General features: G+C 29.2%; 1 protein-coding gene and 1 long non-coding RNA gene across 2 annotated transcripts in view; both read right to left on the bottom strand.

Moving 5' to 3' along the window:
• Positions 1–1,843: 1,843 nt before the first annotated feature.
• LOC108471708 (uncharacterized) lies at positions 1,844–2,611 on the bottom strand. Its single transcript, XR_008274459.1, has 3 exons — positions 2,321–2,611; positions 2,063–2,125; positions 1,844–1,967 (listed from the first exon to the last, which is right to left on the bottom strand). It is a non-coding gene; the product is annotated as an uncharacterized LOC108471708 (long non-coding RNA).
• Positions 2,612–9,363: 6,752 nt separating this feature from the next.
• Positions 9,364–18,340, bottom strand: part of LOC108473385 (sugar transporter ERD6-like 15) — a 52,329-nt gene continuing 43,352 nt past the window's right edge. Inside the window, exons 14-18 of the mRNA XM_053021364.1 lie at positions 10,199–10,258; positions 10,057–10,110; positions 9,864–9,919; positions 9,569–9,681; positions 9,364–9,485 (exon numbers count right to left, since the gene is read on the bottom strand). Coding sequence (XP_052877324.1) covers positions 9,364–9,485; positions 9,569–9,681; positions 9,864–9,919; positions 10,057–10,110; positions 10,199–10,258 — 405 coding nt within the window. The remainder of the gene's footprint in view (positions 9,486–9,568; positions 9,682–9,863; positions 9,920–10,056; positions 10,111–10,198; positions 10,259–18,340) is intronic.

The following is an 18,340-nucleotide window of genomic DNA, read 5'->3' as shown; positions in this document are numbered from 1 at the left end:
GCCGCTAAAAATCCTGATCTTTAGCGGCGTTTTTTTCAAACAAACACCGCTAATTTTAGTGGTGTTACATATAGCGACGTAAAAAAAAAGCCGCCGAAAGTCTGTTTTCCTGTACATTGTTATGCACAAAGAACAGTCAAAATATAAAAGAATGTAGTTTTGTTTTTTCAAAAGAAACCTGTAAAAGGAATGATATCCCAGTAAGGAAGCTGCCAAAGCATAATCCAGCTGAAGATACCTGAAAAATATTGCAATATCAGCCAACTATTTAGCCAGAAAACACCTTTCAATTCAGAAAATTTCTCAGTTTTCTGACCAGAAGAAGTGCTCGTCTTCCGAACTTATCGATTAAACTTGCACCAACAATGGTCGTTATCATCTATAAACATGAATATAGGAATATTCAGTTTCTCATATATGCAGTTCATAATTTTAAAACAGCATAGGAGCATAGGACCTGGATAACAGCCAACGTACTAAGCCCGACGTATTTCGATAAGCCTACAGAAAATAAAAAGAATCTCATCTTGTAAAATGGTTGAGATTTTTTTTGTTCATTTTAATAATGTGATGTAGATATTATTAGGGTTTAGGACACATCATTTACCTGCAGAGGTAAAAATAACTCCCGAGTAATATGTATATGCATTGCTCCCTCCTCAGTGTTGAAGTACCTTCAGCCCAATTCCAATCTGTGAGCAATTTGAGAAGTTTATAGATAAAAGACACTTACAAAGAGAAACTAGAAGTTGTGAAATCATGATTCCGTTCTTACAATTAGGGAATGAAAATATTTTGGCTTAAACAAATCCAACATTCCTCCCCCTGACAATCGTTTGAGTGAATCCGTATAGTCCTGAAAAGGATCTGATCTTATTTCTTTTCTTCAAGCAACATTGTACCTGTTTTCTTACAGAAGTTATGCATATGAAGTTGAAATGTTACTTTTATAGAAGCTGCTTCCTCAAAAACATTGGCTTTCTTTCCCCTGAGGGACCGCAGCACGGTTTCAAACTCCTCTTCTCGACCAACATTTACCTACAGAGAAATCAAAAGTTAAAGCAAAACTACATTATTTCAGGCATTGTTTTGCAACACAAAGCAATCAAATCTTAAAATCTGTCTCACCAGCCATCTAGGAGACTCTGGAATGTAGAATAGAAGAGGGAGTTGTACAAGACTTGGAATTATACCTATGCATAAAATAACCCCCCAAAAAAAAAAAAAAAAAGTTAAGTTTAGATTGCAGTTCTAATACAGTTCACATGGCAAGAAAGTTTGGTACCGATTAGAGCCAAGATGCGCCAATTGATGAAAGGACCAACTATATACATCGTTGAAAGGCCTAAGATAGCCATCGTCTGCAGAATCAGCTGTTAAGAACATGATGCACCTACTAACAGTAACCCGAATCTGATTAAGTTCAGAATTTGCCTGTACTCCAGCAGTAAATCTTCCCCTAAGGTTTTTCGGTGTTAGCAAGATATACTGGCAACTGTTTGGGGTTGAAATGTTTATACCATTAGCCATCGTTATATGATTAAATGTATCAAATGGGAAATGGAATGTTTACAACATATACCAAATAACCAGCAATTCCATTGCTGAATCCTAGCAATAATCTTCCTACATCAAGCAACCAAGGAACCTTTCCAACACACGAAAATACAACATTAAAGACGTAAGAGCATATCCATAAAAGAAAAGTCAGTAGAGTGAATGAAAAAATAGAAGAAACCTTTGCAAATGCTATTGCAAGCCATCCCACCATGTAGAATAAGTACAAAACCCACATGGTCTGGTTCAAGACATTAAGGAATTAAACAATAAATGGCTAGAGATAGTATGGTCAGTTCAGTAGTCATATCGAAACTTACGCCTTTACGACCAAGGAGATCTATAGTCTTCCCACTTACTAATGCCCCTAGAATTGATCCAAGGTTTAACAGTGAACCAAAAAGTGAAAACTGCAGAGAACAGAGAGTACTTATTTAAAAGTTCAAACTGGCTTCTCTTTACACCCACATAACAAAAATGAGGAATATCCAGCATTTTGTGTTACCTCTGCAATAGAAAGACCCAGGTCCTCCATGATTACAGACTGATTAGGTGATGTATATCCAGCCTGTCGAAAACAAAAATCATGAAAAAGGCTCTAGCAGTCAATCAAACTTCAACGACAAGTAAACAACAATTCAAAAAATACAAGCTAACAAAAATTGGGTCAGAAGTAGAAGAGGTTGTCAAGTAGATGGAACATGGTGAATGAGAAGTAACTTATGCTTTGGCATATGCAAAATGTGGTTATTGATCTACTTACAATATATCCAACTCCAAAGGAAATGCTAGCTGCCACAAAGGTGCTAAGAACGAGTGTAGTGGTGACACTTGAACTATTCTCACCAGCTCCTTCTCTAACAAGCAAAGATTCCTACTGTAGCACCGTAGCCCTTTCTTCCCCCATCTTTTTTATTTTTTATTTTGTCCTGAAAACTCGAAATTTTTTTTGAAAATGGTGAATAACTAGGAATTATGAGAATGTTAAAAAGGAAAATAAAAATGCTTGGCGATCTTGCATTCAATCTGGGTTTCCTTTTTAACGTGTTTTTGGCTTCCTACGTAGTACTTGCGCCATGCGATTCTGAAAAAAGAAAAGGACAGATGCATTACAACCACTCAATTAGTCAATTTTTGCTCGTGGGGTTAAGTCACACAGTATCTTTCAGCTTTGATCTAATAAGTGATGTGTCAGTGGGGATCCTTTTGCAATAATTTAGCCCCGACAAAAATTCTAATTATTATGTAATTATTATTTATTTGAAGTTTGAACGAGTACCACTAAAAATAGTATTGGAAAAAAAAAGGTTAATTTCCCTTAAAATGGAGGTAAAGCTCAAGGCTAATTTTTCATTAAATGCCTAAAAAGTAAAATATCAAGCCGATTCGAAGAAAAATGACGGGAGTGGGCTAATTTTTGAAAAATGCTTTTAGTTAAATGGTTTTTCAGTTTTTGAAAAATGCTTCTAATTAAAAGATTTATCAGTTGACACGTAAAAATATGTTTTTAGCTGGAAACTCTTTTTGTCATTTTTAGCAAAAGCGCTTCTAACAGGAAGCTCTTTTCCTTGATTTTTAGTACCATTTTAATAGGGTTAGGGTTTTATTTATTAAAATTAGGATTTAAGGTTAGGGTTTTGTTTATTTAAAATAGGGTTTAAGGTTTTTATATTTTTAATTAATTATTTTGTAATAATTTTTGAGATGTTAAATAATAATTTAATTCAAAATTAAAAAATCCTATTTTTACACCAATCATTTATCGAATCCCATAAAATTGAATTGGATTCATAATCGATTGAAAAAGAATATAAAAATTAGACAACATTAAAATATAATAAGAAATATTCTTACTATTTGCAAATTGCAATATATTGATGGAAATATGGTTCTTATCATGACGGATTGAGAACTTGCCATTGATAATTTCAAAAAAAAATGAATACTTTATATTAGACAAAATATTTTAAGGAAATGTTTAAAATATTTTAAGAAAATGTTAAGCATTTAAAATATTAAATTACCTATATAAAACATTTTAATAAATGGAAAATTCATATAAAACTAATAAATATTAAATTAGAAGTAACATAAATACCTTTTAAAAATCTAAAAAGATAATTTGAGTAGGCTTAAAATAAGATTAAGTTAACACATTACAAATATGGATGAATTTAAGCAAAATTTTAAATCAATAATTTTGGTTGGACTAAGCCGAATTTGGGTAAACCTAAAATATGTTAGTATAATACTTATGTCCAACCCAGTCCTCGAAGACTTCTACTTTAAATTTCAATTTTTTTAAAAAAATTCGTACAGGGTTGGGTGAACCAATTTTGTTTTTTTCAACCATAACGTGGGAATCAAAATGTTATGAATCTGCGAATCAAAATCCGAACAGCTTTCTTCTCCAATCTCTAATACTAGCTTCAGATCAACTTAGATATATGATATGCTCTACTCGTCGATGGATACTAATTTACAATACCGATCGCTGAATCGTTGCTTGAGACTCGTTACCAAAATTTTTAAATAAAAAAAAACTTAACAGCCTAATGACTTGCATAAAAACTTTTGAATAGTTTAATAAATTAAATAAAAAACTTCTGAATATTTAACAATAATTTTATAACTTTTTGAAGTTGAATGATTAAAATATAAATGTACTAACACTTCATGAGATTGAGTTGAATTTACCTAATTTTAGAATATTAAGATTATTTTATATATATTTACCTACTAAACCTAGTTAACATATTTACCTATCTATCTTCCTATCTCTTTTAACATTTCCACTAATTTCCTAAAATTTTCTCAAGCTGAATAACACCCAACACTTGATTTTTTCTTATTGTTATTTTGATTCCAAAATATTTATTTCTTCCAGCCTAAAAAATCACATTAATTCTCGAATATTACCCATTTTGCTCAGGGATAAGACTTTTTTTTTTTTTGGGGGGGTTTAAAGATTACTAGTAGTTGATGATCGAATGAAGAAAGAGTTACTGTTATTATTTTCAGTATAGATATTCATGTTTGCTAATTAATGATTTTCGTTTTGTTTTGACAGATAGAATAGGAAGGAATTTCAACTTGCTTTCTCACACAATCTTGTTCTTATCTTAATTATTAATTTTGTCATTCAATGCGTCTTTATACTCAATTTCTCTTTATCTATTTAAAATTTCCGAAATCTTCTTGTCGAAAATGTAAATGTAAGAAATTTCCGGGGTTTTTTTTTTCTCGAAGTTGGGATTCAGATTAAGGGGGTAAGAAGTGGGATTTTCAAAGTTTTGATTCAAAACTTTATATTATCAAAGGTGGGTTTGGGCGAAGGTGGACGAAGGCAAACGCTGGTAATAGTTTCAGGTGGATGTTGCATGAAGGCCGATAGTGGGGTTTGCTTCGACTGCAGCAATTTGGTTTGAAGTGTCAAGTATAGGTTCTTCCTTCAGAGGACTTCATCCACAACAAGTTTATGATTTGCATTTGGTGAAATTTGAATTGATTTATAGAACCTTAGGAGTCGATAGGCAACTTTGTTATGGATAGAGTTTATGCGACAATGAAGCTTAACCTATATACAAATATCTAATGGTTAAATTTTTTTATCAGTCCTTGTACTTTTCCAAAGTTATGGATTTAGTCTTGATATTTTAATTTAATTAGTTTTAGGCTTTGTACATTTTAGTTTGGATAAATTTCAAAATTATACACGAACGGATCTGGTGTCTTAAGTGTTGTATGTTTGTTTATATACACTTGTCTTTTTGAACAAATTAGTTTAATAATAATATTCATTAATTACATTAATATCATTGTATATTACCCTTAATTATTTTTGTACGAAAAATAAAATGAAAGTAAATATTGGCTCAGTGTCTATCTAACATTTGACTAAAACTAAGTAATATTACGTGGTTGATTTGTAATATGGAAAGACAACTTATATCAATAGGTGAACTTAAACATTTCATTAGTTTAATTGGAAATGAACAAACCGATTAAAAGACTAATATGACATCTATCAAGTCCAATTAGGAAAATGTTTTGTCTTAAGCATTAGAGTGAATGACTCCTAAAACATAAAGACATATATAGATGTTACTGACTAGACTAATAGTATATTGGATAGGATCTAAGTAGAATAAATTCTAGATTCGCTTATGGTTTTATTCACTCGTGACGTTCACTGTGGCATACCTTAATCCTAAGTGGATGATGGACTATGTATGTGTGACTCGTTTACTTTGATGTAAGTAAAAGGTTGAGTTCAAATAGATAAGGAATTGAAAGTTGGTGCGTCAGGTGACTTCTGCAATATGTAGTATCATTCACACAAGTGGAATTCATAGCCCAATTAATAAGTAAATGATATCCTCTCATCGACATTACATAATAGATGAAAAGTAAACAAGGTCACAGATCCTTTGTCTTTGTAATCAATACTATTTGATATTAATTCATTTTTCATGAAAGATGTAATGGTTAACATAATAAAAAATAGGATCACATAAGGAGAATTAATTTATCCCAAAGAGATTAAATATAGCTTATGAGGGTAACACACTTATGACAAAGTCATTGGACAAGCACTGGTTAAGTATTTTTTGTAATGGTATGTAATTAGGTAGAGCTAAATCACGATATTATAGTGAAATGACTTCTTAACTAAATAAGTTTATAATTAATAGGTGAAAAGTTAGAATTTAATTATAAATTATTTGAGCCCTAATTACATATGTTCAATCGGTCCCTTCACTAGATTGTTTAAACTAGAAATGAATTGCATGTAAAATCAAATGAACAAAAATGGATAGAAATGATAAAGTTGGAGAAATAGGTCACATTCGCAAATAAATATGTTTTCTCATTGAGTATAGAAATGACTTGAGAACTAATTTAAGTTTTTGAATTATTATTTTATTAAATAATTGAAGTTCAATAATAGAATTAAATTAATTAATAATTGTAAATCCGTTGAATATGGAAATTAAATATATTTTCTCATAGATTCTTTTACGATAAAGTTGTCATAACTTTAACAAAATTGAATTAAGTTGAAAAAATTATTTAAATTGGAAAAATTAAATTATCTAATTACATTAATAAATAAATAATATTTATTTTAAGAAATAGAAAAACATGTATTAAGTTTATTTAAATTATAAGGTGTTGGGTTAAAAGTTTAGATAACACAATTAATTAGACCCAATACAAGAGAAACTCAAATTCCCATCATATTACATATGAGGGTAACAACCCTAGTGCATTTAACTAGAGAGTGTCACCCCACCTTCTAGTTTAACTAGAATGCTAGTTTTTCTATTGACTAAATATTATTTGTTTTACTGATTCAACTAGAATTTTCCTCTCTCCTTATAAATATATGACATTGGTAGAGTTATTTATAACACAAATTCAATACAAATTTAAGATATTGTTATTCTCCCAAAAGGTAGAGAGAATTTATTTTCTAAGTATAAATTCTATTTTCTGAGAATAATAATTCTAACGGTTTCTATTGAGAGAGAGAATTAATATCTTATTAAAAGTAATAAATCATTTTTGGTTCTATGTTTGGTTCACGATTGTTTGAGCTTACACTTGAAACAATTTATGGTATGAGAATAGCGGAGAAGGTCACTCGGTTGAAAGCCGAGAATGTCTATGATCAGTCTTGCTCAAAGCACATGTACTTTTCGAGAAAAGTTTATTATTGTAAATATCACAAACCGACTTGATTTTCAAAATTTTAATTTTCCGCTATGACAAAAAAATATTTTTTAAACCAGATTTGTCCAACACTTAGATTCGATGGGCAATTCTATACATGAACTTTGATTTTGTGCAATTTTATACATGAATTTTTTATTTGATCCATTTCTCACAAATTATTAACACAATTATAGATATAGCCTCATTTTATATTATATATTACATAAAAATAATTATATTTATCTAATATAAAAATAATTGGATGTATTTATTTCTTTAAATGTGTATAACTGAATCAAAATGAAAGTTTCATGAATATATTTGAACCACAATCAAAGTTTCATGTGTATAATTATACCAAATAAAAGTTCATGTATCAAATTACATATTAAATCAAAGTTCATGTATAATTTTAAGGTTTGTCCCATTTTAGTTCCTATACTTTTTAAATTTTAAAATTTTAGTCCTGATTCAAAAAGTAGCAATTAATTTTATTTGATTAAATTCAATTACTAATATTATACTATGCGTATAATCGTAGATTTTGTCCATATTTTTTAATTGTTTATTTTAAGTTTTATACTTTTCAAATTTTGAAATTTTGATCTTAACGTAAATAACCCTCATTAATCCATTAATTAGAACAATAAATTGACATGACATTACACATACAATAATAAGTTTACTACACCAAATTTAGAAAGTAGCAAAATAAATTTAATAGTTATCATTGGTAAGGGTTGAAATTTTAAATTTTGAAAAATATAAAAACTAAAAATGATCAAATTAAATTAAATGAATTAAATCCATAATATTTATATGTTTTAATTATATATTTATTTATATAGTTACTTATATAAAATTATTTTTTATTGTCAATTAAAAAAAGAAGCTAATCCAGTTGTATAAAAAAGGAAAGAGCATTGATTAAAAGAAAAGGAAAGGACGAGAATGAAAATTGAATTGTTAAAAGCCTTAAAGCGGCAGTGGGAAAAATGAATTGTGGTGTGGTGAGATTTTCCGGCCTTTGCTATTTATTTATGGGTTGGGTTAAATAAAAAATTTGGGTTAAAGTTAAATAGAAATTGAAGTCTGTTTTTAGATTTGAGTTTGACTTAACTTAAAAAATAGACTTAAAATTTTATTTAAAGTTGATCTGAATAAAAATATTAAAATTTGAATTCAATTTAATCGGCATTCAATATTTTCATATAAAAATAAATTTTAAAAATATAATATATCATATATAGTAAAATTATTAAAATAAAAATTTCTTAATAAATAGAAAAAAATTAAAAATATATATACTTAAATAACATTAAGTCAATAGTAACTTAGCAAGTAAATATATCTAAAATAATAACAAAATCAATAATAAAATAAGAATTATATAATATTAAAATAATAATAATAAAATAGTAGTAATATATAATAGAAAATGATAGAAAATAATAAAAAAGTAAAAAAAAACAACTACTTTGTTTTTTTTTAATTCGAACTGAACTAAAAAAGTTTATCCTAGAAACTGTTTTACTTTTCGAATAGACCTTTAGTATGAGTGGGGGTGTACAAATCTATTGTTATCCAAACGATGGATAGAGCTGCGATTGCACCATTAACCATGCAAATCTCACCGAAACGCAGGTTAAAAGGCTGAATTATAAGTTGATTTGTAAAAGTGGGTAAAATTTTGAATTATTTTGAATCATTATCTTTTTTTTAAGATTATTATTTCTCTCTTTATATAATATATCTAATATATATTATTTATAACTAAATTTTGAATAAGCAGAAATTTCTATATATTTTCACTAAATATTTATAAATACTTTATTGCTTAAAATTTTATTTTATAAACCCCATTTAAATTCCAATAAATTATACTTTATACAAAATAACAATTAATTAATCTAAACAACTTCTAATGTAAAATTGAAAAAAAATTATTTCTAAAATTTTAATACATTCTAGCAATTTTAGATAATATCTAAAATGGATGCTACAATGACCCCAAATACACGAGATGTGTATACAAGGGAATATTGCAGGAAAGTATATCAAATAGTTACTCAATACACTTGGTTCTCACTATGGAGTAGTAGTAAGGGGTGCTTGTATTTCTTCAAGTGTACGCCCCTTGGTCTCCGGTATCATCTTTGCAATAAATATGACACAAACACCACAAATTGCTGAAAATATGAAGAATGTCCCTACAAAAATTCCACAAAACAAGTCATTTTTTTCTTAGATCAAAAGCTAAAACAAGGTTAAAACACCAACCGACACTACTCACCTGTTGAGCTCCACTGGAATAAGAAGTTAAAGTTGTATGAAACAGTCCAAGAACAAATATTCCCAGTCAAACCAGCTAAGCTCCCAGCTGCACCTTTTATGTTTATGGGGAAAGTCTGAAACATAATCCTTTCACTGTTAAACATGTGCAGTAAAACATATACTTGGAAGATCTTTGGATGAACATATCAACGTACCCTTGTCCGGAGACAGGGATGTTCCTAGAAAAATTAAGAGTTGGAGCAACATAGGATGGATTTGTAAATGGAGAGAAAGTTAGCAAACTAAGTAAATTAATCTCTGCCACTATAATCCAAGGAATTCCTTCCATCCCTACTGACCCCATATGCACCTGAAATACATGCAACGTAATTATCTTTTAATCTCTAACATGTGTAGCTTCTAGCTTGCATATAATTTAAAAAAAAAACAAAACAAAACAAAGAAACTACATTCCCTAATTCAATGCTATAAGAGAAAGTAACTTACCCAAATGCTAATCAGTGCCAAAATTGGAGTTCCTTCACTCCACAAGGGATGATCCTGCTTGTGGTAACCTAAGTTTTAATGCATTGTTATATGCACAAAGAAGAGCCAAAAGTAAAAGAATGTAGGTTTTTTCAAAAGAAACCTGTAAAAGGAATGACATCCCAGTAAGGAAGCTGCCAACACATAATCCAGCTGAAGATACCTGCAAAATGTTGGAATATCAGCCAACTGTTTAGCCAGAAAATTCCTTTCAATTCTGAGAGTTTTTCATTTTTCGGACCAGGAGAAGCAACACCGAAGCGAAAAGTCCTTTCCGACCATGAAAGTTTTTCATTTTTCGGACCAGAAAATTCCTTTCAATGCTGAAAATCCAGTTTTTCATTTTCCAACACACGATAATACAACACCTAAGCGAATGAAAGCAACGGAGCATATCCATAAAGGAAAAGTTGGTACAGAGAATGGAAAACAGAAGAGACCTTTGCAAATGCTATTGCAAGCCATCCCACAATGTAGAATATGTTCAAAACCCACATGGTCTAGTTCAAGACATTGAGGAATTAGACACGATTTTCAGACCACCGTTGGCATTCAATAAATGGCTAGAAATAGTATGGTCATCAGTTCAGTAGTCATATAGAAACTTACGCCTTTACGACCAAGCAGATCTGCAGTCTTCCCACTTACAAATGCCCCTAGAATTGATCCAAGATTTTAACAGTGAACCAAAAAGTGAAAACTGAACAGCTAGAAAGTTGTTTGAAATCTCAAATTGGCTTCTCATTATACCCACTAACCCACATAAGAAAAATGATATGCATATCCAGCATTTTGTATTGCCTCTGCAATAGAAAGACTCAGGTCCTCCATGATTTCAGACTGAGTAGGTGATGTATAACCAATCTGTTGAAACAAAAATCATGAAAAGGTTCAAGCAATCATTTACATTTCCTCAAGACTAGTAGACAAGTAAACTTCAACAACGATACAAAAAATACAAGCTAACTAAAATTGGGTCAGAAGTAGAAGAGGTTGTCAAGTAGAAGGAACATGGTGAATGAGAAGTAACTTATGCTTCGGTATATGCAAAATGTGGTTATTGATCTACTTACAACACATCCAACGCCAAAGGAAATGCAAGCTGCCACAATAGTGCTAAGAACAAGCGTAGCGGTGACAGTGGAACTATACTCACAAGCTCCTTCTCTAACAAGCAAAGGCTCCGACTGTAACATTGTAGCTCTTTCTTCCCCCATCTATTTTTTTGTCTTGAAACTCTAAAAAAACTGAAAATAGTGAATAACTAGGAATTATTTAGAATGTTAAAGTGGAACATAAAAGTGCTTGGGAATCTAACATTCAATCTAGGTTTCCTTTAACATGTTTTCCGCTACCTACCTACCCTCATGGGCCATGAGATTCCAAAAGAAATGAGCGTGTTTGAATCCTGTCTGACAAGTATCCCAAAATTATTTGGATATTGAAAGATTCAGGTAAATTCAACATGTTTAGCTCCTGGGGTAAGTGTTTCACAGGATCTTTCAGCTAATAATAAATGATGTGCCAGTGCGGCCTCCTTCTGCATTAATTTAGCCCCGACAAAAGGTGTCATCATTGTTTATTACTTTTAGGAAAAGGATGGAAATGCCTTTTAATTTGACATATGAAGATTTGTTCGAGGGGCAAATAGATTTTGACGGAAAAAAAATTAAAATGTGGTCAAATTCAAGCCTCAATCCGATTTGATCCGAATATTATAGATTAAATCACATTAATAGTTACTCAATTTAGGTAGTTGACAAAATATTCATTTAGGTTTTAATTTAGTTACTCAATTTTTAAAAAATAACAAAACAGTCACTAACGTTATTGAAAAGTGATAAATTAGTTACTCATTAACATTTTCCGTTACAGGCTTAACGGGATAGCTGACATGACTAGTTAACTAACTGATGTGACCAGTTAACTTATCATATTGGACAAGTAGTCAAAAGTTCAAAAAGAAAAGAAAAGATTATTGGTTTAGGTAAAAAGAAGAATAGGAGAAGAAGAATAAAAGAAGAAGAGGAGAAGAAGAAGAGAAAATGTAGGAGCTTCGTACCAGCGATTCCCAAGGGTCAAAATTCGGGAACTCAAAGACGACTACGCTTCCACAACACTGACACCTTCATGGCCAATGCCCTCTGCCGCATCATGATTGTTGAGGTTCCCACCATAGCCATTGGCCTTGTTGAAATCGAAGTAAACTCTTCCATCCTCAACGACAAGTTCATTGCCCATCAACTGACTAGAGGAGTAATCACCGGAGACAAATAAACTTGACTTTGTATCATAGTTGCACCAATCTTAAACCTTGGAACCACTGTGAAATTGACCCTAGCGTCAACATTGCCATCATTGATTTCGCCTGATAAAAGGGAGTCTTCAGTCACATTTTCCATATAAATCTCCAAGAAGCTACAGTCTTGCTTTACCTGAAAGATTTGAAATTTGTTCATGCATTGAAAATCCCAAGCAATGAAAGAGCTAAAACCACCTAGACATCTTTGCAAAAGCTGTGAAAAAAGCTATATCCGGGAACCCATCGGAGGTAACTAGCTTCCTTTGGTTCAAATTCCCAAAAGAGGAACACTCCATTTTAGCCTAGACAAGGTTGAGGTACTTGGTTCTAGTGAATCTAGCTAAAAAAAAGCTTGGCCTTTGAGCTAAAAATGATTTAGGGTGTGCAGATTTCAGGGTCTTGAATGTGTTGCAATGTTGCTCAATGTCAAGTCTTTTTGAGTCAAAATCTTTTGCGACCCCAAAGTTAGGGAAGTCGAAGCCTTCCAACATTGTTTTAAACACAAAGGATTCAAATGTAAAGCACTTATGGCTTTCTCTTGCAAAAATAGCTCTAGGTTCAATGGTTTTAGTAGTTGCATCAAGATATGGCTATGGTGGGAACCTTGGCGATCATGATGTAGCAGAGGGCATTTGCCATAGAGGGATTGGTGTCGTGGAAGCGTAGTTGTCTTTGAGTTCCCAGATTTTGACCTTTGGGAATTGCTGGTAGAAAGCTCCTTCCATTTTCTCTTCTTCTCCATTTCTTCTCTTATTCTTCTTTTTCCTTGGTTCTTCTGCTACCCGAACTTCTTAAATGGGGCTGTTTAAATGATAGCTAGCCCACCCTTAAATGACATGTACCGAAAAATGGTTAGAAGGACTATTTTATTATTTTTTAAAAGTTGAGTAACTGAATTGAAACTTGAGTTACTGTTTTCTCAGCTACCCCAAAGTTGAGTGATTGTTGGTATAATTTACCCTATATTATATTATGTAATTTATAACATATAAAAAATAAATTTATAATAATATATAATATTGTAAGGTAAATATTAAAAAATATTAAATTGTTTAAGTATAATATTTTAATAAATAAAAAATATAAATTTATTAAATATTAAATAAAAAATAAAATAATTTTAAAAAATAAACAAACTTAATATATGTTAATATGATACTTAAGTCGACCTAGCTCAAGATCTTTAAAATTCAAATTTTTTTTAAAATTTGGTTAGATCAACTATTTGTTTCTTTATCAAATTAAATAAAAATTAAAATAAGATTTTGTTCATCTTTTACCTTAAAAAATCAAATATTTATAAGACATGTTCTATGTATTTATCATATTTATTACTATATTAAAGTGTTTTACTGTCATAGTAATGAATTTACTAAAAGTTCCTCATTTTAAGAAATTAAAAATTTTATTATTTCAACCAAAATTATTTCTTTATTGTTATATCATTTTTTTTAATTGCTGCATATATTTTTTACTCATAAATGTGACAAAATTTAGTTTTATATTACACTTTTAATTAAGTTGGTATCATGAGTCAACTACATATCAATTCAGTTGGAAAATTATTAAAATACTTTTACCCTTTTTTTTACTAAATAACAAATATTAATAGAAATGTATTTTTATCTTTTTCAAGTTTTTAGTAAATTAATATTATGATAGGATAGGAACTTGAGACTTATGAATTTTAAACTTTTAATTTAACCATTTCAACCAAAACTTCATTTAGTTTTAATATAATTTTTTATAAATATATTTTTACATAGATTTGTCATAGATAATGTATTGGGTAAATTGTAGAATTAATTACCCAATTATTAGTGCGTTTCTGTTTTGGTCATCCAACTGAGAAAATTTTTAATTCCACTTTGGCTACTCATATTTTAGATTGTTTCTATTTTGGTCGCTCTTTGTTAAATGGTTAATGGAAGTGATGATGTGGCTTTTTTTCTAATTATTATAATAACATATTTAGTCCTCAATACTTACACATTCTATCAGTTTGATCTTAATTCTAAATAATTCAATAAATTTAACCATCCCCATTTACAAATTTTATCAATTTGATCCTTAAACACATATAATTAAATATAAATATAATTATATTGAAACACATTTAATTAAATCTTGATAAACTTATATGTAAACTTGTGATTTTGATAAACCCAAAAACTAAAAATCACCCAAAACTCATAAATTTGTGATTTTATAAACTTCTTTTATTATCGTGTTAATAGTGTCCTCAATAGAATAACTTGATTTTTCCTATGAAACCTAACAAATAATTAACAAATAAAAGAAAAACTTCCTATAATCCTTTTTCAAATCATTATCTTTTGCATTCTTGTCAACTTAAAGAACCATGAAATAATATCCACCCATCTCTAAACATAAAATTTATTGTAAAATTTATGGTCATCTAATTTGTTTTCAATTTATTTAGAAAAAGATGTAAATTTTTGGGTTTTGATTTTTCTAACTTGAACTTTTTTTGGTAATTTAATTTTTAGATACATATATTTTTATAATTTATATTTATATTTTAAAAGATGTACATAATTTTTAAATATTTTCATTTAAAAAATAGCTTATGGCATCATTAGTGTCACGTGTCCTAACCTAAGAGTGTCATACGTCCTATATTTAACACCATTATAAAAAAAAGTACCAAAATCCTTGACGGAATAAAAATTTAGGTACCAACTTAGGATAAAAAAAATTGTAAGTACCAAGTTGAGAGGTGTCAAGTTCCGGAGGCTAAATACATATTTGAGCACTATATAATTAAATATAAACTTGTATAATATTATTTATATAACAATAATTTGTTCTTTTTATAATATAGAATTTATATTTAATTATGTGTTTGAGCTTCAAATTGATAAAACTTGTAAATCTGGAGGGTTAAATTTATTGAATTATTTAGAATTAGAATCAAATTGATAGAATGCGTGAGTATTGATGACTAAATGTAGGGACAAAGCCAAAAAAAAATTTGGGGGGGGGCGAAATTAAATTGTAATTTTTTACGATAGTTAAAATACAATTTCACCATTTTAATAGCCTCTATCTTTATAATTTTTAAAGGACTAAATCAAATTTTTATTATTTTTAGGGGGCCAAAGTGCAATTTTACCTTTACTAATTTAAAATTTTAAAAATTTCAAAGGGCCTAAATGGAAAATTTTCTATTTTAGGGGGGCTGGCAGGGTTTCGCCCCTGACTAAATGTGTTATAAAATCAGTTAGAAAAATGTCACATTATCACTTTCGTCAATCATTTAATGGAGAGTGACCAAAATAGAAATGATCTAAAACTTTAGTGGCTAAATTGAAAATTTTCATAGTTGGTGACCAAAATAGAAACACACTAATAATTAGGTGACTAATTCTGTAATTTATCTTAATGTATTTAATTGGAAAATCCAACAAAGGAAGGGTTAGTTAGATCAACTTCAAGGCGAATACTGTTGGAAAAAGTCCAATTTAAAAACAAGTTTTTATTATAGCGGAAAATTAAAAATTTGAAAATTGAGTCGATTTTTTTATATTTATAGCAATAAATTTTTCCTAAAAAGTACTTGTGCATTATGCGAGACGGATCCTTGACGTTCCTAACTTTCAACTGAACAATCTTCTTCGATATTCTTGTACCATGAATCGTTTCGAATGTGGGCTCAAACAATTATGAATCAAACACAAATCCAGAAATAATTTTCTTACTTTCGGTAGGAAAGTAAATATCTTTCTTTATAAAAACCAATAGAATTGTTATACCTAGAAAATGAAATTTATACTTCGAAAATAAATTCTCACTATCTTTGGACAAAATAAAAAATATCTCAAAATTGTGTATAATTTATTATTATGTTTTTAGCCTTACCAGTATCATCTATTTATAGAGAGAGATAGGAAAGTCCTGGTTAAATTAGTAGATCATAAATAATACTTATTTGATAAAATAAAAAAAACTAGTTGTCACATCCCGAATTTCTTATTTAGAAAATTGTAAGTTTCTAGTAAGAATGTAAATAATATCTTCTCATTGGCATTACATGATTGATAAAAAGAAATATGACAACAGGTCATTTGTCATAAGAAAATGATTTAATTACTATGCATTAGTAATTTCATTTTGGAAGATATAATGAAACTATGAGATAAATAGGATCATATTAGGAGAACGAATCTTATCTCAAAGAGATTAAAGATATCCTATTAGGGTAATACACTTATATAAAGTCATTAGACAAGCATTGAATAAAGTAACTTTCGTAATTGATATATAATAAGGGAGAGTGTATCATGATACTATAGTGAAATGACTCCATGTTTAAATAAGTTGTAATTAATAGGAAAAGAGTCGAAACCTTGATTATATATGTCCAATTGGTTCATCCGCTAGCTTAAGAAAACCTAAAATGAATTTCATATAGAATCGATAATATGTGGAATGAATGAAAATGATAAGTAAGAGAAAAGGATCGCATGTGTCACTATCTGTAATATGTTTTCTTGCTAAGTACAAAAGATAACTTAAAATTTTATTTAATTTCTTGAATTATTATTTAACTAATTGTAATTAAATAGTTGAAGTTAGAAATGAGAACTAAATTAATTAGTCATCATAAAATTATTGGATAAGACAATTAAATTAATTTCATCATGGATTATTTCATTTTAACATGGTAAAATTGTTATGATTTTAACGAAATTAGAATTGGGTTGAGAAAATAAATTAATTAAGAAATTAAATTAGTTAAATTAATTAATTAATATTTTGGGAAATAGAAAATAATTATTGGGTTTGATAAACTATATTTATAAGTGTTGGATAAAAGTTTGAATAACACATATAATTATATCCAAAACATGAAAGACCCAAATAGGCCTAGTTTTAATTGTGAAGGGTGGCAAACCCTAGATACCCTGGGGATGTCGTTGCCTCCCTCCCCCCGCCGGATTCTACTTAGAGTAGAATTTGTATTTTCTATTAAAATATTATTTTTTAATTAGACTTTATTCGATCAGAACTCTTGTACTATTTTTCTATACATAATAACTATGAGTTAACCTATTTATAGAACTTTAAGAACACTAATATTCTGCTGAAAAATAATGATGATTTATTTTGAAGAATAAATTCTATTTTTCGGGAAAGTACTTATAGTTTCCAATTTATAAACTAAATTAACTTTTTCACTGAAAGTTAAAGAAAAAATTTCATTATGTGCACTTGGTTTGATTTATTTGAACCCACACTCAAAGAAATTTAAGGTTCGAGAATAGCAGAGAAGATCGATCGGTTGAAAGCCAAGAAACGACCTAGACCACCTTTGTATAAAGTATAAATATAATTTTAGTTAAAAATTTATTACTATAAATATCAAAAGGCTTGATTTAAAAATATATATATTTTAAACATCCGCTATGCCTAAAAGTATTGTTTTGTAAATCAATTTTTTCAACCATTAGTATCAAACTCAAGTTGTGCTATGTTTATAGTATAAATTGATACCAAATTTTCTCTCTTGCTCTCATTGTTTGATTAAATAAGATAAGAAGTGACATTTTTAAATTGTATGCATGTTTTGGATTATTATGTATGTGGGTGAATGTATGGATTATTTTATAATTGTTATGAAGTAATTTTGTCAAATGTTTGTGGTTCCTAAAAATTAGATCGAGCTTAATTTATGTTTTTTAATTTATTGGGTTTGTAATTAGATCGTGAACTAATATCTCTAAGTAGAAATTTTAAATTTTTATTTTTGTAAAATTATAAAAATTCATGTGAGCGGGAAATGGATTAAGTAATCTTTGTAACATAAAAAGTTTTGACAGAACCCAAAGAAGTGAGGCAACCAATGATACAATCAAAACCGACCGAGGCAATGCAAACCTGATAGGAACATATTGTGGTGGCCAATCGATGGTGAGCTGA

Source organism: Gossypium arboreum, chromosome 11 (assembly GCF_025698485.1).
Source record: "Gossypium arboreum isolate Shixiya-1 chromosome 11, ASM2569848v2, whole genome shotgun sequence".
NCBI classification, from domain to species: domain Eukaryota; kingdom Viridiplantae; phylum Streptophyta; class Magnoliopsida; order Malvales; family Malvaceae; genus Gossypium; species Gossypium arboreum.
The sequence above is the reverse complement of the archived record's forward strand: the minus strand, read 5'-3'. Positions and strand labels throughout refer to the sequence as shown.